At 46.1% G+C, this 22,437-nt stretch overlaps 1 protein-coding gene across 1 annotated transcript in view; it reads left to right on the plus strand.

Annotated features, from left to right (window-relative positions):
• The window catches only part of PKD1 (polycystin 1, transient receptor potential channel interacting), a 116,895-nt gene that overhangs the window by 41,187 nt on the left and 53,271 nt on the right, over positions 1–22,437 (plus strand). The window contains exons 2-7 of the mRNA XM_073558394.1: positions 8,739–8,810; positions 12,035–12,204; positions 12,416–13,066; positions 13,457–13,637; positions 16,579–16,793; positions 17,198–17,313. Coding sequence (XP_073414495.1) covers positions 8,739–8,810; positions 12,035–12,204; positions 12,416–13,066; positions 13,457–13,637; positions 16,579–16,793; positions 17,198–17,313 — 1,405 coding nt within the window. The remainder of the gene's footprint in view (positions 1–8,738; positions 8,811–12,034; positions 12,205–12,415; positions 13,067–13,456; positions 13,638–16,578; positions 16,794–17,197; positions 17,314–22,437) is intronic.

Consider the following 22,437-nt stretch of genomic DNA (forward strand, 5'->3'; position numbering starts at 1 on the left):
AAAAATCCCTAAGACAGTGGGGGAGGAAAACGGGACTGCCCGCACTGCGAGGCCGAGAGTAACGAACCATGGTCTAAGCAAGGGGCCCGTTAGGTGTTTCCGCTGCCAAGAGATGGGACATATTGCTGCAAACTGTCCGGTCACTACTGAACCCGTGCAGTGCGACCTCACAGACTCTAAAAACCGCATGTCGATGGTTGCACGGGTAGTGAGTGTGAATGCCGGTCAAAAGGATGTGGAAAAACACTTGTGTGATTTAACTGTTGATGGCAAAAAGGTGGTGGCATTGTTAGACTCGGGTAGTGTGGTGACTCTGGTGAAGGCCAGTCTGGTGTCAGCCCCGACTGGACCATCAGACAAATTTTCTGTAACGTGTGTGCATGGAGACACCTGTTCGTACCTCACCACGGTCATATGCATTACTACTTCCTATGGGTCTGTGCAACATAAAGTGGGACTCGTCCCGGCGTTATTGCATGATGTTATCCTGGGCCGGGATTTTCCCCACTTCTGGCAATTGTGGGAGAATCAGTTGATACCCCAGGGTAATAGTGTACATGATTCTTCTCCCAGGGCGCGTGTGGGTCCCGAACCCCTGGAAGATGTCTCCCCGGAAGACTCTGGGGAAGAGTCTGCGGGAGATGACCTGCAGTTCCCGTTTTCAGTCATGGCGGGTGATACGGAGGAGACCGGGGAAGAGGAGGAGGCCGACAGCCGTCCACCTCCCCGTTTGCCGGATTTAGAAGTTCAGAAAGATGACTTCCAAAGCGAGCAAATAAAGGATCCTACCCTTTCTCAGGCTAGGACAAATGTAAAAATGATAAATGGGGTACCCGTAGAACCTGGCTCTAGGCTGGCATATCCTTACATGGTTCTGGAGAATGATTTACTCTATCAGATAGAGAAAAAGGGGGAAGATACGGTGCAACTATTAGTCGTGCCAAAACCCTACCGGCAGGTGCTGGACCTGGCCCACGGACATGTGATGGGAGGTCACTTGGGAGTCCAGAAAACCACCGAAAGGATATTACACTGTTTTGTTTGGCCAGGCATGCATCACGATATTCGAGTATATTGTGAGTCTTGTCCTGACTGCCAAGCCTCTGCACCTAAGCCCCGGTTCTGTAGCCCTTTGGTACCCCTACCTATTATTGAAGTCCCGTTTGAGAGGATTGGGATGGATTTAGTTGGGCCCCTTCCACGGTCTGCACGTGGACAACAACATATCCTGGTCATCTTGGATTATGCCACTCGTTACCCGGAGGCCATCCCTTTGCGTAACACGGCCACCAAGACGATTGCCAAGGAACTGGTGCATGTGTTTAGTCGGGTCGGCATACCAAAACAGATACTCACCGACCAGGGGACCCCCTTTATGTCCAGGGTAATGAAGGAGCTCTGCCGATTGTTACAAATCGAACCGTTACGCACATCCGTGTATCACCCTCAAACAGACGGGTTGGTCGAACGGTTCAATAAAACTCTGAAGCAGATGCTGAGAAAGGTGATAGACAAGGATGGGAAGAACTGGGACTATTTACTTCCGTATTTGCTTTTTGCCATCAGGGAAGTACCCCAGTCTTCCACGGGATTCTCGCCTTTCGAGTTATTGTACGCCCGACGTCCTCGCGGACTGTTAGACGTTGCAAAAGAAACCTGGGAGGGTCAGGTCACACCGTTTAAAACAGTGATAGATCACGCCACACAAATGCAGGACCGTATTGCGGCTGTTATGCCTATCGTCAAAGAACACATGATACAGGCTCAAGGAGCCCAAAAAAGAATCTATGATAGGGGCGCCAAGATCCGTACGTTTGCACCCGGAGATAGGGTGTTGATCCAGGTCCCCACGGTGGACAGTAAGTTCCTGGCAAAGTGGCAGGGCCCCTTTGAGATTAAGGTAAGAGTTGGTGAAGTAAACTACAAAGTATACCAGGCAGGTAAACGGAAACCTGAACAGATTTATCATGTAAATCTGATAAAACCCTGGAAAGATCGGTCTGCCTTGTCAGCGGAGCTGGCCCGTCCCGTCTGCTCACATACCGTACCGGAGGTACGGGTTGCAGAGACTCTCTCGGAGCGGCAAAAGACGGAGGTCAGGCAGTTTCTACTTTACAACCAAAAGTTTTTCTCAGAAAAACCCGGGCAGACTACGCTAATGAAACATGACATTGTAACGAAACCTGGTGTCACAGTTCACGTAAAGCCCTACCGAATCCCGGAAGCGCGCCGTGAAGCCGTTTCCCGAGAGGTGAAGGCAATGTTAGAGTTAGGTGTCATTGAGGAATCGCACAGTGCTTGGTCCAGCCCGATTGTGCTAATTCCTAAACCGGACGGCACCATCCGGTTCTGCAATGACTTCAGGAAACTGAATGCGGTCTCAAAATTTGATGCCTACCCTATGCCCCGGGTCGATGAGTTAATAGATCGGTTAGGAAAAGCCCGGTATATTACGACCCTAGACCTAACAAAGGGGTATTGGCAGATCCCTCTGGCGGAGGCTGCCACCAGAGAAAAGACGGCATTTGCTACCCCAGAAGGTCTATTTCAGTATGTGTATATGCCGTTTGGACTGCACGGAGCACCGGCGACCTTCCAGAGACTGATGGATCGAGTCCTGAGGCCACATAGGCGGTACGCTTCGGCCTATTTGGACGACAATGTCATTTACAGCTTGGACTGGGAGACTCATCTCCAGAAAGTACAAGCTGTGATTGACGACCTGTGGGAGGCAGGTCTAACCGCGAACCCCAAGAAATGTCACATCGGGCTAGAAGAAGCCCGGTATTTGGGGTATGTAATTGGGAGGGGTGTTGTTAAACCCCAGGTTGATAAGATTCAGGCAGTTCAGGACTGGCCGCAACCTGTCAACAAGAAGCAGGTACAAGCCTTCCTGGGGATCGCCGGCTACTATCGCCGGTTCATACCCAATTTTGCAGCCATCGCTACCCCCCTGACGGATCTTACAAAAGGGAAAGACTCCGTCATGATTAAATGGAGTTTAGCGGCTGAAGAAGCCTTCCATAGCCTAAAACGGGCACTTTGTTCTCAGCCCGTACTGGTGACTCCGGACTTCTGCAGCGAGTTTGTGGTACAAACAGATGCCTCTGATACCGGTATCGGGGCCGTACTCTCACAAGTGAGGGACGGAGTGGAACACCCAGTCCTCTATCTCAGCAGGAAGCTGAATAAACACGAGCAAAGGTATGCAGTCGTAGAAAAAGAGTGCCTCGCCATTAAGTGGGCTCTAGAGGCCCTCAAATATTACCTGGTGGGCCGAAAGTTCAGGCTGATCACTGACCATGCCCCTCTCAAGTGGATGCACTTGAACAAGGAACGGAATAGCCGGGTGACCCGGTGGTTCCTTGCCCTGCAGGCCTACACTTTTACGGTGGAGCACCGCCCAGGCGCACAGATGGGAAATGCAGATGCCCTGTCCCGAGTGCACTGTTTGGCGGGTGTCATTGCTCGACCGGAGTGGTCTGAGCAGAGGGGGGGGATATGTGAGAATCATGTGGGAATAGTGGATGAGGGCAGGTATATCTCGCCCAGATTCCTTTCCTATGTGGCCTAGTCTAGTCAGTATCGCACCTGCTTGCTAATGAATAATGGGAGGTGGATATAAAAGGATGCCAGGTGGTTGTGTGAGTGTCTCAGCCTGGGAACACAGAGAGCCTGTCTGTGTGAGAGACACCCGTGAGTGGAAGCAGTGCCCACTGCAACTGTGGTTTGGCTGGACGGGAGAAGCCCTCCAGTTGGTAGTTAGGTTGTCCATTGTTTAGTTAGTGCCGGACAGGCAAGGATTTGTTTTATGTTTTATTTCCTTTTTGCATTGCTTTCACCGTTAATAAACCTGACTCAGGGTCAGTTACACCCGAATCCCAGCTCTGCGCCTGAGTTTCATGCTGAACGCACGTGACCTTTGACCCCAGCAAAGGCGATCCCGGAGTGTTTTATCACACACGGTACTTGTCAGTGGGTTGCCTGTGTAATGCACAGACCTGTTGTGTTCTTAGATAGAGACATACTTTATGGTCTTTGATGCAGCTCCAGAAGGAAGGATGGTCCTAAATGTTTGCAACCCGACTGTATCCGTCTTATCCTACACACTTCAGCCAAGGCCAGTTGTTTGCCAATAAGCACATGTTGGCAGCAAAGGATGAAGCTTATCACTTACAACCTATCCAAAGGATAGGTGATATGTGTCTGATCGGTGGGGGACTGACCCATCGATCTCTGATGGTCCCATCGAGTTTGAATGTTGCGGTAGTGTGCATGCGTTGCTGTGCCATTCTAAAGGAAATCTCAGGACTCGTTTCTTGTGATCTGTGGCGGATCCGGCTGTCAGACACTAACTGATCAGACACTTGTGACTATCCTGTGAATAGGAGATAAGTGTGTGATGTATGGGGGACTGGCCAGTGGCCTGTCTCTGATGGTCTTATAAAGTTTGATTGTTGGGGCAGTGTGCATGCGCAGATGTGTCATTCATAGGAAGATCTTGGCACCAGTGTCTTGTGATCAAGCACTAACGGATCAGATTCCTATCCTGCGGATAAGTGATAAGTATATGATTGGTGGAAAAATGAGCCGTGGCATATCTCAGATTGGCTCATCTCAGGGTTTCGGTTCACAATTTTCATGATCAGTGGAGGACCCAGTTGTCAGACACTTAGTGATCTGACACCTATGCTGTGACTAGGCGATAAGTGTAGGCTGGATGGGGAGCGAACTGGTGGCCTATCTGATAGTCCCATAGAGTTTGAATGATACAACAGTGAGCATCGAAGCTAGTAATTCAAGAAAAGATCTTGGGACCCGGTAATCGCGATCAGTGGGTGATCCAGCTGTCGGACCCCAACTGATGAGACACTTATCCTGCGAATAGGTGATAAGTGTATGATGGATGGGGGACTGACCGGTGGCCTATCTCTGGTGGTCTCATAGAGTTTTAATGGTGCGGTATTGTGTCATGCACGGTTGTGTTGTTCTAAAGGAGATCTTGGGACCCAATTTTTGATTTCCTTGGGGGACCCAGCTGGCAGACCCTAAATGATTAGACTCCTATCCTTTAAGTAGTATTTATCTGAAATGTAGGGAAATACCTGTTTTCTACAGGACGGATAATCAGGGCTGCGGAGTCGGTAAGCCAAACTTCCAGCTCCGACTCATCAATTTCCCTGACTCCCGACTCCACGACTCCGACACCACAGCACTGCCTCACTACTGAGCATGTGCATAAAGTGCAGCACATATTCATCTCAACTAAAAGCCGAGATCCTTAGACCCGGAATAGAACCACAACATTTATAGCAGTAGCACATTTCATAACTTTCCCAAATTCTTATGAAAACATTTACAGCACATCCTGCATTGTAGTATTGTACCCAAATTATTATATATTTTAGAAGTCGGAACATTTTATACCGACTCCACCAAAATGGTCACGACTTTCCGACTCCAACTCCACAGCCCTGCCGGAAAGTCTGACCAAATGACAAATAGAGCTGGTTGACTGTTTCCCCAGATTTGATTTCCTTTTCCTTTCCATAATTAGTATTGATTTAAGAGCGGCCATAAACAGATTGACATCCATTGAGAACAGTTAAATTATTACGCATTATTTACATAATTTCCAGAGAACACTGAGAAAGGGAATGTTGAATGCTCCCACGTCTCTGGACCCCGGTGGGGCCTACTACCTAATTATCCTACATCAGATGCTGGTTTGTTTGGGGTCAATTGCTTCTGAAACTAATTAACCTAATTAGGCTTTTAGAAATCATGAGGAAGCGAGAGTTCCCAAAGGTTCATGCATATGTTACTGGTGGGATTCAGACATGGGACCTCCATACTACTTAAAGGGAACCTTTCACGTCGAACATGGTGACTAATCTGTGGGACGCATATTATAGATGGAATGGACCCGATTGATGTATAGTTTTTTGGAATGAATAGATTAAATATTTTTATTTTATTCTTTTAAATCCTTCCTCTTGATATGGTTAGGAGTCCAGTAGGAGGTCCTAATCAGTGATTGACAGCATTTTCTGATTGACTGTGTATAGTGACAGCTGTCAGTCACTAATTAGGACCGCCTCCTGGACTCCTAAACACAAAGAACAGGGATTTCAATGAATCACGACTAACATACAAGTGTTTGGGGTGAACATGGTCCAGTTATTCAACACATATAACAAAATTTGAGCTAAGTAGGTTGAAAATCAGAGGTCAAACAAGACAACAAGGGAGACTTTCCAATCCATCTGTATGTTAGAAGTTTCAAGTCCTGGAATTTTCTGACGAGCATCGAAGGGTTGGATGGAAGGTCCTCTGGGTGGCCCAGGCTCTTACACAATAATTGGCCCTCAAGGTCCAGTAGGAGACCCTTTATTATTTACACTGGCATGGTGGGTCGCCATATCTACTACCAGTGAAGCCAGTTCATAGTGCTGAACAGTGAGGGTCTTGAGGTTTGAACCCCCTACTGATTATGCCTTGGAGACCATCCACCAAGGCAGCGGAACATGTGCTGCACTTACAAGCTTTTTTTCTGTTGAGCTTGTAAGCACTGTTTTAAATCTGGACAGGACCGCTAGAGTGCACTGTCACCTCCTATTCCTAGCCAGTGCTGACAAGCTAGACACCAACGGTGGTCGGTCTTCTCGGCACCGAGCTGTAAACTAAGAAAAATGGCAATATCTCAAAAACGGCTGTAAACTGTAGTGAGCAGTAAATTACAAAATTGCTTGAATTTACCGTCACTATCCAAAAATAGGGTAGAGATGCTTTTATAGTCACCCTAGTGTAATCTGTGTCTTACTTTGTATGTGCCGCCCCTGCCTTTGACAGACATATTGTATACAGATGTTTTTGGTTGTTTTTTATATGCACCAAAACGCTTGTCCTGGATCTATGAAAAAGGGATATCTGGGATTGCTAAAAAGTTTTTCTTTTTATCCAGCACCTCTTATCCTTGGGATGAGTCTGCTATAACAGTATTTACTTGTAAGGCCGGGGTCACACTAGAGAGGAATACGGCCGAGTGAGAGGCGTTAAAAGCACGCATTACACACGGACAAATGATTCTCTATGGGGCAGATCCCAACAGCCGTATATTTCTTGCCCGTATTGTATGGTCCGTGCCAATCTGCGATTGTCAGCGTACTACGCCCATGCAAGTCTATGGGTCCGCTAAAAATACAGATTACACACGGACCACACATGTGACTTGCGAGAAATACGCACCCGGTGTCTTTTAGAAAAGCCGGCAATTCAGTGCGCAATACAGTAAACTCACACTGACAGGTTTAGTAAAGAAACGAAAGAGTATATATACATGTCATTGAGACACACACACATATATATATATATATATATATATATATATATATATATATATATTTCACAGAGTTCTTTATAGCAGAATAGCCGCTAATTCAATTGCCGGCTTCTATCAAATCATTCCTCAACCCGACATGAAATGACACATGGTTTACATTCAGTAAAGCATTTCATTTCATGTTTTTTTATATGTCCCTGACTAATAATTAGATGAGGGTTTGTGTGCAAAATTTGGGAGGTGTAGGTTTTATTTTAAGGGATTAATTCGTTGTAAAAAAAAATGCGTGGGCTTCCACTGTAATTTGTCAACCAGGGAGGTTAAGCAGGTGAGTGAGGGCAGATTTTAATAGCCATGAGAGAGACCATTGTTTTTGCCCCCCCCCCCCCGGCTACAAAAAATCTGACCCCAGACACCCCAGAAATGGCGCATCTATAAGATGTGTCTATTCTGGCACTTATCCTCTCTATTCCCATTGACCTGTAGCGGTGGTGAATGGGTTAATATAACAAAAGGTTAATGTCACCATTCGATTGTAAGGTGACATTAAGCCGATTAATAATAGAAAGGTGTCAATAAGACACCGATCCATTATTAACCCTATACTAAGAAAGGGTTAAAAACCACACATAGACATTAATTAAAAAGTCATTTAATGAAATAAAGACACCAAGTTTTTGACAAATTTTATTAGTCTGGTAATCCCAAAAAACCCATGACCTGCAACAAAAATAACATAAAAAATCACCAATATCCTTACCTCCCGCCGTTCAGTCATGTCCCACGCTGCAATCCATCAGAAGGGGTTAAATAGTTTACAATGATGAGCGGTGCTAATGCGACCAGCCTCACTGTAATCTACTACAAAATGAATTGATTCAGCTCTGCGCAGCCTCAAAGGCTGCCTGTAGATTTAATTACCGTGGGAAAGTTTCTGACTTTTTTCCCACGGTCATTAGTTCATTCATAGATCAGCCGGGGGACTCTCGCTGACGTCAAAATCTCGGCATACGGATGCCATACGGATTACATACGGATGCTGACATGCGCAAAATACGCGACCACACGTTGCTTACGGATGACATACGGAGCACTATTTAGGGGTCATTCATCCGTATTACGCATGTAAAATACGGACCATAATTTGCGTCGGTTAGTGTGACCCCGGCCTAATACTGCATATAGCCACTGAACAAGGGTGGCGCTGTTGGAGAATGTACAAATCTTCTTTTCTAACCATATACATCCCCTACATTTCCAGTGGTGAGTGGTGGATGTCTGCAGCACATGGTGTACTGAACAGAAATACCTTTGCTATGTAATAATCTGTATGATATCTGGTGGATTTCTGAGGGGATGATTCATTCTTATAGTAGATTTATTATATTTCTTCTAGAGATTTATCAAACAACTACTTAGAAACCCTGGACAGAAGACTGAGAGACCGGCTACAGAACCTGAGAGAATTGTGAGTATAAGTATATCAGTATTACATGTTAGTATATCAGTATTATGTGTGATCATATCAGTATTATATGTGAGTATATCAGTATTACATATGAATATATCAGTATTATGTGTGAGCAAATTCGTATTATATGTAAGCATATCAGTATTATACAGTATGTAAGTATATTGGTATTATATGTGCGCTTATTAGTATTATATGTGAGTTTATCAGTATTATATGTGGGCATATCAGTATTATATGTGAGTATATCAGTATCGTATGTGAGTATATCGGTATTACATGTGAGTACGTAAGTATTATATGTGAGCATATCGGTATTATATGTGAGTATATCAGTATCGTATGTGAGTATATCGGTATTACATGTGAGTACGTAAGTATTATATGTGAGCATATCAGTATTATATGTGAGTATATCGGTATTATATGTGAGTATATCGGTATTATATGTGAGCATATCGGTATTATATGTGAGTATATCGGTATTATATGTGAGTATATCGGTATTATATGTGAGCATATCGGTATTATATGTGAGTATATCGGTATTATATGTGAGCATATCGGTATTATATGTGAGTATATCGGTATTATATGTGAGCATATTATTATTATATGTGAGTATATCAGTATTATATGTGAGCATATCGGTATTATATGTGAGTATAAAGGTATTATATTTGAGCATATCGGTATTATATGTGAGTATATCAGTATTATATGTGAGCATATTAGTATTATATGCGAGTATATCAGTATTATATGTGAGCATATCAGTATATATGTGAGTATATCAGTATTATGTGTGAGCATATCAGTATTATATGTGAGTATATCAGTATTATATGTGAGCATATCAGTATTATATGTGAGTATATCGGTATTATATGTGAGCATATTATTATATGTGAGTATATCAGTATTATATGTGAGCATATCGGTATTATATGTGAGTATATCGGTATTATATGTGAGCATATTATTATATGTGAGTATATCAGTATTATATGTGAGCATATCGGTATTATATGTGAGTATAAAGGTATTATATTTGAGCATATCGGTATTATATGTGAGTATATCAGTATTATATGTGAGCATATTAGTATTATATGCGAGTATATCAGTATTATATGTGAGCATATCAGTATATATGTGAGTATATCAGTATTATGTGTGAGCATATCAGTATTATATGTGAGTATATCAGTATTATATGTGAGCATATCAGTATTATATGTGAGGATATCAGTATTATATGTGAGCATTATTAGTATTATATGTGAGCATATCAGTATTATATGTGAGTACATCAGTATTGTATGTGAGTATATCAGTATATATGTGAGTACATCAGTATTGTATGTGAGTATATCGGTATTATATGTGAGCATATCGGTATTATATGTGAGCATATCAGTATTATATGTGAGTACATCAGTATTGTATGTGAGTATATCAGTATATATGTGAGTACATCAGTATTGTATGTGAGTATATCGGTATTATATGTGAGCATATCAGTATTATATGGGAGTATATCAGTATTATACCTGGCCTTGGTATTTCCCTTGTCATATCTGTAAACTCGTAAAGAGCTGGATATTGACTTAAAGGGCCATTTAATATGGTGGTAATGGTGGTTTCTGAAAGGAGCCACTCCTTGGCTGGGTCCTTCCCTGGAGGAAGATCTGGCTAGTCCCGTGTTTGAGACTCTTTAATGAGGCTCCACGGACTTTATTTGCATATTAGTATTATATGTGAGCATATCAGTATTATATGTGAGTACATCAGTATTGTATGTGAGTATATCGGTATTACATGTGAGTACGTAAGTATTATATGTGAGCATATCAGTATTATATGTGAGTATATCGGTATTATATATGAGCATATCGGTATTATATGTGAGCATATCGGTATTATATGTGAGCATATCGGTATTATATGTGAGTATATCAGTATTATATGTGAGCATATCGGTATTATATGTGAGTATATCGGTATTATATAGTATATGAGTATATCGGTACTATATGTTATATGTGAGTATATCAGTATTATATTTGAGATTTGAGTAGCAGTAAATCATTATTATTTGTGATACTATTACTAATATGGCATACTATTACTAATATGGCAGAACTGACGGTGGAATCTTCTCTTTCTTTCATTTATATTCATGGTTGGGAATGATTATTTCCAGTGAAGAGTTATGCACATCATAAACATTTATGGTATATCCACAAGACATGTCAAAAACGTCTGATAAGTACAGGTCCCAACTCTGTGCCTCAATATGAACAGGGCCCAAAGTCCCATACAGGTCAGTGGAGGGAGACATGTGCAACCATATGTCCATCCATGGCAGCATGAGGCAAAGACCCAGAGGTGGGACCCACATCTATGAGACATTATATGATATAAATGTGTCATAAATATGCCATAAATGTGCAAGATGTCAATACCCCAGGTATGGAAATGTGACCCCTTCTTAGCCCTAGACCACCAGGAATATTGAGATTAATTGCTTTCCTGGCCTAGACCACCAGAGATACTGACCCTCTCCCTCGTAAATCATATGGAGATTCTCATAATGACTGTATTCACTGCCCTAGACCCTCAAAAATTGTGACATTACCTCCTTTACTGACCACCAGAAATTATAAAATTAATCTATCAGTAAACCCGTCACTGTCCTAAACCACCATAGTGACATTAACTTCTTACTACCCTGGATCATTAGACATTTTTAAATTAACCCTTAAGCCACAAGGGATGCTAGCATTATCACCTTTTGTTGCTATAGTTGATCTGGGCTGTTGAAATTAACTATTTTTCTGCTCTAGATCACCAAGGATGCTGACATAAAACCAATTTATACCCCAGACCACCAGGAATGCTGATAATGCCCCCTTTCTGCCCTAGACCACCATAAATTGTAAAAGTTACTTTTCGAATTATAACATTGACGCCTATGTAGTCCTAAACCACTTAAGATGTTAAAATTAGTTCCTTTCTTGCCCTAGACCACCAGGGATGCTGGCTTTAAGCCATTTTATACACTAGACCATCAGGAATGGTGCAGTAAGCTCTTCTTTGTCCTGGATCACCATGGATGCAGATAATAATATTCTCACTGCCCTCACCCACCAGAAATGGTGACAATAACCTCTTCAAAGCTTTGTCAATGTGAACTGATTTATTATTGTTGTTTGCAGGGACCTGAGTGACAATCCTTGGCTTTGCGACTGCCGTATGTCATGGCTTTCTTCATGGGCTTCTGAAAATGGGGTTAGATTGGAGCAGGCGGACTCTACCCTCTGTGTTGGGCCTTTGGTGGTATCTGGCCAGGTGCTTCTCAATGTCTCATTCTCCGAGTCCACATGTGGTAAGTAACCCGAGCTGTCCCTAGTAGGGCTATGTGAGTGTACCCATATGTAATGGCCATGCTGGTTGGCAGATTGGTCTGGGACATAATCCAAGATGAGGGACCACCCTATGGTGGCTGTAGATACATAACACTAGGCATTGGACATGCACCGTTGGCTATATGGCAGATGTATTATATAGCAGGACCATTAATATGGCTCTTCTTGCAGGACATGACATAATCTTTTGCCCTCAAAATCTCTCATCCGCTGTTGAATCCGTGATCAGCTTTACGGCCATCCACCTGCCTGACCTCATGAACGAGACCTGCAGCGCACAATGCTTTGCTAACCTCTACGGATTCTGGACCCTTGACCCCAAACATGGCTGCCTTTGTGGTGATCCCATCCCTACCAACATGTCTATTTCGTGCCAGGAGGTCTGCAATTCTCAATCCATCTTCTCTAACTGCAACCTAACCATCATCCAAGAGGTCACCACCACCCAGTCGTTTGCCACCTTGCAGCACTCTCAAGAAACCTATGGCCTTTTGGATTCTGTGCGTTTAGAGGTCAAGGCTCCAATCCCCGTTACTCCCCTCCTCTGGGATTTGGGAAATCAGATCTATAGCACCAGTGAACTCAACATTACCCATAGGTATGCCCAGCCTGGGGTGTACAACATGACGGTGACCCTACGTCTGGGCAGCAGAGACCTTCTCATTCATGATGAGCTGAGAGTGGTGGGGTTGCCTGAAGAGATACAGATCGCTTGCCCATCTCTGGTGAGAACCAATGATAGCGTGGAAATCCAGGTGAAGGTGAGAGGTGGAACGGAGGTGGCAGTTGAGTCTACTGTAACGTCCGAGAGCGGGGAAGCAGGTAAGCGGGAAAATGGGGCAGTCTGCCTAGTAGGACAGTCATTGGTTGAGTGGAAGGCCATTTCTCTGATAATGCCAATTACAGGATTTAGGATGGTCCCCATGGCACTCGTAGTTGTTGCTTTAGGATTTGCTCCCACCACCAGTGCCATGCTTTATTTTGGAACGCTAATGATAAGCACACATTTGGTAATTCATTGTGCACCGTCCTGTTTTGGTTTTCGCTTGAGTTTATTTGGTGGATGAGTCTAAAAAGTCTGTTGGTTTCACCATGGAATTTGATCGAGAGGTGGTCTTTGCCAAAGTTCTCTTCTCTGGCTAATAGAGGGGGTTCCTAGATTTGGACCGTCATGTGTTGGTAATTCTCTCCACTCTCTTTTCTGTCCTGCAGTGTCTCCCGCCTGCCCACTCGGAAGTTTGGTGTACCCCGATAATAATCATTGCTACCAGCTGGTTTCGGAAAAAGCTGACTGGTTCGAAGCCCAGAAAATATGCCAAAATCTTGGAAATGGGGACATGGCCGTCGTGAGCAGTCATGAACTGCAGATATTTCTGGAGAGCCGTGTTACCAGGTAGAAAGAGATAGAAGGGGCCAGAGCGGGCGCCCGCCGTCACCAGTGTCAGGTTCTGTAACGTGTCCCCTCCGGCACAACTGATGACTCAGATTAGTGATTAAATGGAGCATGGACGATCACAGCCGGTTATTGGGATTTAGTCTAATTCAATTAGTTTAATAGTTTAATTCAGTTTTTGGAAGGCCTGCGGTTTGCCAGCTGCGGTTTAATCAACGATACCTTCATGTTGTGCCTGCTGCTCAAAGGAAAACTCCACAGAAATTCTCCATTAACAGCAACTTTTATAAAGACGTTCCTGATTTTGTCTCGCATGATGATTCATGTACATGAAACCAGAAAATCCCTTTAAGGAGGAGAGGGGCTATACTTTCTGCAGCGCCACTCCCATCTTTCAGTTATGTCTGGTATTGCAGCTTCGTTCTATTGCAATAAGTCGGGGGGGGCTACACTCCGATTTTGGTTACGAAACAGGATGCATTGCCGCTGCTACAAATTGGAAAAAAAGTCCAACTAGGTCTGATTGTTTGTCGCGGTGCCCTGCAGGTCATGATGCGACCCCATCCACGGCTGAAGTCCCCCTGTAGCCTAAATTAAACTAAGCTGCAATACCACAGCCAACCTATAGATAGACGTGGCGCTGTTTTTTTTTCCAAGACAGCTTTTCTAATCCTAGACAATTCCTTTAAGAGGAATTGTATATATCCTTATTGCATGCAGATAGATGTCTGTCCTGTACAAAATCGCCAGTTCACAGTTGTTCTCGGACTTGCTCAAGGGCTGCTGGATTGACCTGATATTATAAGTGCCTTATAGTCGCATGGTCTGGGGTGTTGGAAGCCTAAAATGACATGGATGATGGATATAGCGGTGTCGTTGTTTATACCTGTTCTAGTACGGTAATATTTATTTATAAGCGCCCCTGCAGGGTCCGTCAGGGAATGAGGTTTTATGTCCGGGGCGTTTTGTCCCAGGGGCAGGCCGGAGATCAATGTGTAATTTCCTCCTGAGCAGCCAGCCAGCTCCTGGCACTGACTCCTGTGTGCACTTATTCCTACAGCAGCTGTTTGCAATCCTTCCCGCCCCTTCGTCTCTTCTCGGGGCCCCCAATTACAGCTTGTTTCAACCGGTCTGTCCTTGGCAAATGAGGATGCCGGGAGAGGAAACACATGTGCTCAGCCTGAGCTGCTGTGCCGTGCCCAGTTCTCAAATGTCCTCATTACTGGGTAATAGGAAATGATCCTAATTAACATCATTAATGCACAGAAAATCCCGGTAAAGAAGCCGTCATATCATTACGTAATCCATAGATATCTGCTGCGACTTATGGGGACAGCCAGACCCCAAAACACAAATATTGGGGGCCATATGGGTTAGATTGTTGTTGAATATTTTCATTATTGAGGCCCAATTGGGGTTAGACAGACAATATTGCCGCCCAGAGCGCGATGGAAGATTTGGGGCGAATTTAAGGAAGAGAAGCTCCAATAGTGAAGAGAGAGGAGCTAAAGGATGTGGGGAATGTGAGGAGCAGCAGGAGAGGGGCTAAAGAGAGGGGAGTGTAAGGGAAAGGAGCTCAGGGGTGGTGAAATGTGAGGTAGAGGAGGTGCAGGGAGGGGGGGGGTGTGAGGAGTGACAGGAGAGGAATTGAAGAGTGGGGAGGAATGTGAGGGGAAGAGCTGCAAAGAAAGTGAGGTGGTGAAGGGTGTGAAGAATGTGAAGAGCGGAGGGAGAGGAACTGAAGTGTGGAGCAAATGTGAGGGAGAGATGCTGTAGAGTTGTCGAAGTGTGAGAAAGAGAAGCTTCAAAAGAGGCGAGGAGGTGAAGGGTGGAGGAAATGTGAGGAAGAGGAGCTGCAGGAGTGAAGAGGAGCTGAAGAGTGCACGAAATATGAGAGAGAATCATCAAAAAAGATGAGGAAGTGAAGGGTGGGAGACGAGCTGAAGTGTAGAGGAAATGTGAGGGAGAGGAGCTGAAGAGTAGGCAAAATGTGAGAAGGAGAAGCTTCACAAGAGGTGAGGAGGTGAAAAGGGATGTGAGCAGCAGAGGGAGAGGAGCTGAAGAGTGGGAGAAATGTGAGAAAGAGAAGCTTCATAAGAGGTGAGGAGGTGAAAAGGGATGTGAGAAGCAGAGGGAGAGGAGCTGCAGAGTGGGAGAAATGTAAGTGAGAGAAGTTTCAGACGAGGTGAGGAGGGAAATGTGAGGAGTAATGGGAGAGGAGCTGAAGTGTGGAGGGAATGTGAGGGTGAGAATTGAATATGTGATAAAGGAGAGATGCTGAAGGGTGGAGAGGAAGTGAGGAGCTGTGGGAGAGGAGAATATGAGAGAGAAGAGCTGGAGGATTTTGCGAATTTGAGGGAGATAAGCTGCAGGATTGGAGAGGTACTGAAGAGGGTAAAGATTGTAAGGGAGGGAAGCTGAATGGAGAGCAACTGCAAGAGAGAAGAGGAGCTGAAGGATAGCAAGCTGGTTCTGCATTGAGAACTGCACTTGTACAGATCGGGAGAATGTACTTCAAGTGCTACAGATTAGGGGGAAATGAGTGGGGATAAAAGGCATAACTAATGTTGTTAGGCAATGGTGCAAAATCTGTAAAAAAAAGATAACTAATTGACATAATTTCCAGAACCAATCTCAATTCCCCTTATATGGGCAAAAAGATGCTAAGCCCTCCCATGCTCTGTGGTCTCTGACAGCCACTGCCCTGTATATGGTTCCTGCTCTGAGGAGCAATTCTGATCATTAACAACCATGGACATATTCAGGAGTCTGAACCTTAGGCACAAGCCCCTGGAAGAAGCTGATCTCATGTCTCTAGTGGGGCCCCATAGTTTATATCTAATACACACAAGAATCAGTATAATAGTGCACCCGATCCCAGTGTGTTCTGCTGTAGTATTATATTGACGCTGACCCTTCTTTTCACTTACTGTTCTTTAAGAGGTTTTGAGGTGTGGATAGGATTCAATGACACCAGAAGCGCAGAATCCCTCCCTGCAGGAAAGCGGTTTGACCTGGAAAGCTGTCAGAACTGGCTCCCGGGGGAGCCTGAGCCGTCCCAGGCGGATCGCTGTGTGAAAATGGGACCCAATGGGGTGTGCAACCAAGACCTGTGCAGCTCAAAACACAGCTATGTGTGTGAATACAAGCCAACAGGTACACGTGCCTTTCACAGGTTCTGGAGATTTGGGCATTTTTATGTAATACATTATGTACATAGACATGCCAGACGATCAGCTACCAACCTGGTTCTGCAATATACATGTATGCAGCGCCCCCGCAGGAGGAAAAATGCTATACAAGTCCCAATGTGGTCTACTTGTCAAGACCCCCAACAATCAGCTGTGCTAACTACTGACGGAAACACTGGGTACTGTTTTTATATGTCCAATCAAAATGGGCCTCCCATGTAATCCAGCGGCAGAGGACCCAGCGCAGCCTGTCTCTGCAGCAACTCTCCACTTTGACTAATAGTTGGGTTCACAAATGGGGGACCCCTCTCTCTATTTCACAGGGGTGGTCTACTGACATTTCTTCATTAGTTTTCATTGTTTTTCCAGACTTTACTCTAAATGCTGAATACTTAGTAGTGGGATCATCAGTTTTTGATACCAACTGGCCCCTGCAGAACTTGTCAAGAGTGGAAAATCTGTCTTCTCCTCATTGGGAAGTGGAGGTGGGTACAAAACTGAGGACAGACATCTGTCATAATCAGGAGTTTCTGCAGAGTGCAGCTCTGGATTTTAATGCAGGATGTAACTCAGGATCAGTACAGGATTAGTAATGTAATGTATGTATACAGTGACTGTACCAGCAGAATAGTGAGTGCAGCTCTGGGGTATAATACAGGATGTAACTCGGGATCAGTGATGTAATGTATGTACACAGTGACTGCACCAGCAGAATAGTGAGTGCAGCTCTGGGGTATAATACAGGATGTAACTCAGGATCAGTAATGTAATGTATGTACACAGTGACTTGACCAGCAGAATAGTGAGTGCAGCTCTGGAGTATAATACAGGATGTAACTCAGGATTTGTAATGTAATGTATGTACACAGTGACTGCACCAGCAGAATAGTGAGTGCAGCTCTGGAGTATAATACAGGATGTAACTCAGGATCAGTAATGTAATGTATGTACACAGTGATTACAATAGCAGAATAGTGAGTGCAGCTCTGGAGTATAATACAGGCTGTAACTCAGGATTAGTAATGTAATGTATGTACACAGTGACTGCACCAGCAGAATAGTGAGTGCAGCTCTGGGGTATAATACAGGATGTAACTCAGGATCAGTAATGTAATGTATGTGCACAGTGACTGCACCAGCAGAATAGTGAGTGCAGCTCTGGTGTATAATACAGGATGTAACTCAGGATTAGTAATGTAATGTGTGTATACAGTGACTGCACCAGCAGAATAGTGATTGCTGCTCTAAACTTTCCATGTATACTAACCTCTTTTCTTTATCACCTTATTGGGGGACACAGAATACCATGGGTGTATGCTGCTGCTGCTAGGAGGCTGACACTATGCAAAACAAGAACATTAGCTCCTCCCCGGCAGTATACACCCACCGACAGGCACTAGGCACCTCAGTTTGTGCTTAGTGTCTGTAGGAGGCGGACCGGGATCTTCCCAGATCCGCAATTAACCTTTTCTTTCTTTAGGTGTTCTAGTGTGAACTTTTTAATTCTCTTGTCTTTTATTTTGCAGATTCAAGTCGGGAAACAGGGTGAAAATTCACTCTGCTTTCCCATATCAGGCGGCTGAGCGAGCAGTGTGGTGATCCCACATCGCAACTCTCAGTGCGCTGGCAGGACTTTGTCCCTTATCACCTCCGGGTGCTATGGGATGCGGACAGGTGGCTGGTCCTTGCCAAAAATCCCTCTCCTCACCCCTCTCTCGGGACAGGGCTGAGAGGAAGACGGCGATCGCAAGATTCCCCTCGCCATCAAGAGGTTAATGCCGTCTTCTACAGAAAGCGGGTACAGAGGACAGCGGCCACTACCCTAGTGAGAGGCCCCTGTGGTCATCCTCTTCAGGGACTTCAGGTAGGTGCCTGAACGATCCCTCCAGCCCGCAGCATCCCCAAAAGGGCACATTGGTGGGCAGCTGGACATCACCAGGATTTGAATTTCCCGCCCCTCTCCCTGCCTGTCGGGCGCCGCTCTTACCAGCCGCGCGCCTCTCCACTCATGTTACAAGGCTGAATACAGGGGTTTTTTTTTTCTCTCCCTGTTTTTCATAGCTGGCCATGTATTCCCACAGCTCTCCTGCGCGCCAGTACCTCCATTACATGGACTTTCTCTTCTCCTCCTGGGCGTTTTAATCAGGGGCTCCGGCGCTGGTTTTTTACTTTCACATTCGCTTTGTTGCCCGCTCTCAGAGCGCCTCCCCCTCTTTCTGAGCGCGCTTTCCTCGCGCCTTTTTTAGCCCATCACAGGGCTCCTCATCCCCTTCCTTCATCTCTGCTCCAATTGCGGCTCAGCCGCTAAGCTCCGCCCACCGCTCACCTCATCAGGCTTTTCCTGTTTCTTCGTTCCTGCTCTTCTGCGCTGCTTGGGGGACACTTCAGCATTTCTGCTGCTCGCCGGAACTAGGTAGGCTCTGCTCTATGCAGAGATATTAGCCCTCCTCCGCAGTTCTTTCTCAATTTCCGCTGACATTCAGCGCAGTTTTTCCTTATGCCCAACCCTGCAGGGGATCTCTGTTTCAGGCCCACCGCTACTCATTACGCCTGTGCGCGCTGTAAAAGGAAGTGGGCTTCAGGTCAGCCATCTCCTTTCTGCCCGTCCTGCAGTCCTCCAGCTATGTCGGCCTCTCAGGAGCACACAGATCCCCGTGATGGGGGCACTTCTCCTCTCCCAGAATGGGCCGTAGCCATGTCTCAGTCGGTATCCGATCTGACCAAAGTTTCTCAGTCCCTGGTCCAGGTCCTAGAACGTTTGCCTCAGCTATCTTCAGCCACCGCTGCTCCGACCGCCTCTCAGGGTGAGTTGTCCGCTCCTGACCGCGACCTTCAGAGGGACAGGCCGATTAGGATTTCCAGGAAGCGTCTCCTATCGGGCTCGTCTTCCAGTTCACTAGGCCCGTCTGCTTCACCCAGGGGTCCGTCTCCTTCAGTGGACGACCTTGGGTCAGATGACGATCCACAATCAGGATCTAGTTCAGAAGCAGATTTCATGTCTAAAACACGAAGTATGGTCGATAGTCTTCTTTCAGCCATCTTCCAAACCCTGGAGATTAAGCAGGACAAGCCCCTTCCTCAGGAATGTTCTGTCCCATTTAAACGGTCAAGACCTCCATCCAAAACTTTTCAAAACCACTATGAGTTTGATACTACTCTAGCCAAACATTGGGAGCACCCTGAGCAACGTTTTTCGGGCCGCAGGTATTTGGATGTTTTGTACCCATTTGAGGCTGATTTGCTTTCTAAATGGACCAAAGCCCCTGAAGTGGACCCTCCCGTTTCTCGGATAGCCTCTAAGACAGTTCTGTCCCTTCCAGACCGTGCATCGCTTAAGGATCCGACGGACAGGCAGTTAGAATCCTTGGCGAAGTCTATCTTTGAGGCCTCCGGTGCCTCCCTCTGCCCTATTTTCTCCTCCTCCTGGGTAGCTAAAGTCATTTCGGCTTGGGCAAAAATTCTTCGCAGGGGCATCTTAGCGGCAGCTCCCCAGGACGAGCTGGCAGATCTGGCAGATCAAATTAATCACACGGGTAAATACCTTTTAGCCGCCTCCTTAGATGCGGCCGGTTGTGTAGCTAGGGCTAACAGCAATATAGTAGCTGTACGCCGAGTTCTTTGGCTAAAGTCATGGAATGTGGATACCACCTCAAAAAAGTCGCTCACCAATCTGCCCTTCCATGGTTCTAGGCTCTTTGGGGCCAAACTGGATCAAATAATTTCCGACGCCACTGGGGGTAAAAGTACTTCTCTCCCCCAGTCTCGACCAAGACGCTTCTTTAATAGAAAGGGTTTTTGGCCCTTTAGGCCCTTTCGTCCGTTCTCGTCCACAGAGAGATCTGTCCAACAAGAGCGTCCTTCCGCTTCTAGGGAGCGAGAGCAGAAGAAACCTTCTTACAAGCCCGCTCCCCGCTGGAGATCTAGAGGACAATACTCCAGGTCCTCAGGTGCCCGTACCGGTAGGTTTGCCTCCAAGTGACGGGGCACCCCCACCTGGAAATTTTTCCAGGGTGGGAGGCAGACTTTCCTTTTTCGTGGACGCTTGGCTGTCGGTTGTCGACGACGCTTGGGTCAGAGAAATCATCGCATCCGGTTACAAGATCGAATTTTCTTCCCCGCCAGACAGGCGTTTTTTCTTTTCTCGTCCTCCAAGACAACGGTCCCACGTTCCAGGATTCTTTCAGGCCGTCTCCTCCCTTCTTTCCGCCGGAGTGATTGTTCCCGTTCCCTCAGACGAACGGTTTTCAGGGTTCTACTCAAACCTCTTCGTAGTCCCGAAGAAAGACGGTTCCCTGCGGCCAATCCTGGACCTCAAATTGCTCAATCGCCACGTGAAGATTCTTCACTTCAAAATGGAGTCTCTTCGATCGGTGATAGCCTCCATGGAACCCGGAGAATTCCTCTGCTTTGTGGACATACGGGATGCCTATCTTCACATCCCTGTTTGCTTGCAACATCAGAAATATCTCAGATTTGCGATTCAGGACGATCATTACCAGTTCACGGCTCTCCCTTTCGGCCTAGCCTCCGCTCCCCGTGTTTTCACGAAAGTGATGGCGACGGTCATGGCCATCCTTCGATCCAGAGGGATTCTCATCATCCCTTATCTGGACGATCTCTTAATCAAGGGCTCGTCCCGTCAAGACTGTCTCCTAAGTCTTCAGATAACTCTGGATACTCTCGACCGTCTCGGATGGTTAGTCAACAAAGAAAAGTCCGTCCTCAGTCCCACTCAGCGTCTAACCATTTTAGGCATGGAGTTCGACACGAATCTGGCCCGGGTGTTTCTTCCGAGGGAGAAATTTGCGGCTCTGTTCAAAGGGATTCGAGCCCTCAAACGACCAACGCCCACTCCCCTTCGATTCTGCATGAAAATCCTGGGGAAGATGGTAGCTTCCTTGGAAGCAGTGCCCTTTGCACAGTTCCACCTTCGTCCTCTTCAGCTGTCCCTCCTTTCAGCCTGGGACAAGACGACGAGGTCCTTAGACCGGCCAATTCTTCTCCCCCTCAAAGTGAGGCAATCCCTCACTTGGTGGACGATGTCTACATCAGTCCTACAAGGGAGGTCCTTCCTCCCGCTTCGGTGGCAAGTCATCACCACCGACGCCAGCCTCCTGGGTTGGGGAGTGGTTTTTCATCAGAGGACGGCTCAAGGACACTGGAACCCTCAGGAAGCTCTTCTTCCTATCAATCTGCTCGAGATCAGAGCAATCTTTCTGGCCCTTCTTTGCTGGCAACCCCTTCTCGTCGGCAAGCCGATCCGCATTCAGTCGGACAACGCCACGGCTGTGGCGTACATAAACCATCAGGGCGGCACGCGCAGCCACCAAGTCATGTCAGAAGTGGCCAGGATTCTGCGCTGGGCGGAACGTTACGTCCCAGCAATCTCCGCCGTTCACATTCCAGGGGTGGAAAACTGGGCAGCCGACTTTCTGAGTCGTCAAGGCCTAGCGTCAGGCGAATGGTCTCTCCATCCCTCAGTCTTCGATCAGATATGCCAGCGCTGGGGTTCTCCGGACGTCGACCTCATGGCATCTCGAATGAACCACAAAGTTCCGCGCTTCGTAGCCAGGTCCAGAGATCCTCTAGCCGTCGCTTGCGACGACGCC

Source organism: Dendrobates tinctorius, unplaced genomic scaffold (assembly GCF_039654945.1).
Source record: "Dendrobates tinctorius isolate UK_male_01 unplaced genomic scaffold, ASM3965494v1 ptg000257l, whole genome shotgun sequence".
Lineage (NCBI taxonomy): Eukaryota > Metazoa > Chordata > Amphibia > Anura > Dendrobatidae > Dendrobates > Dendrobates tinctorius.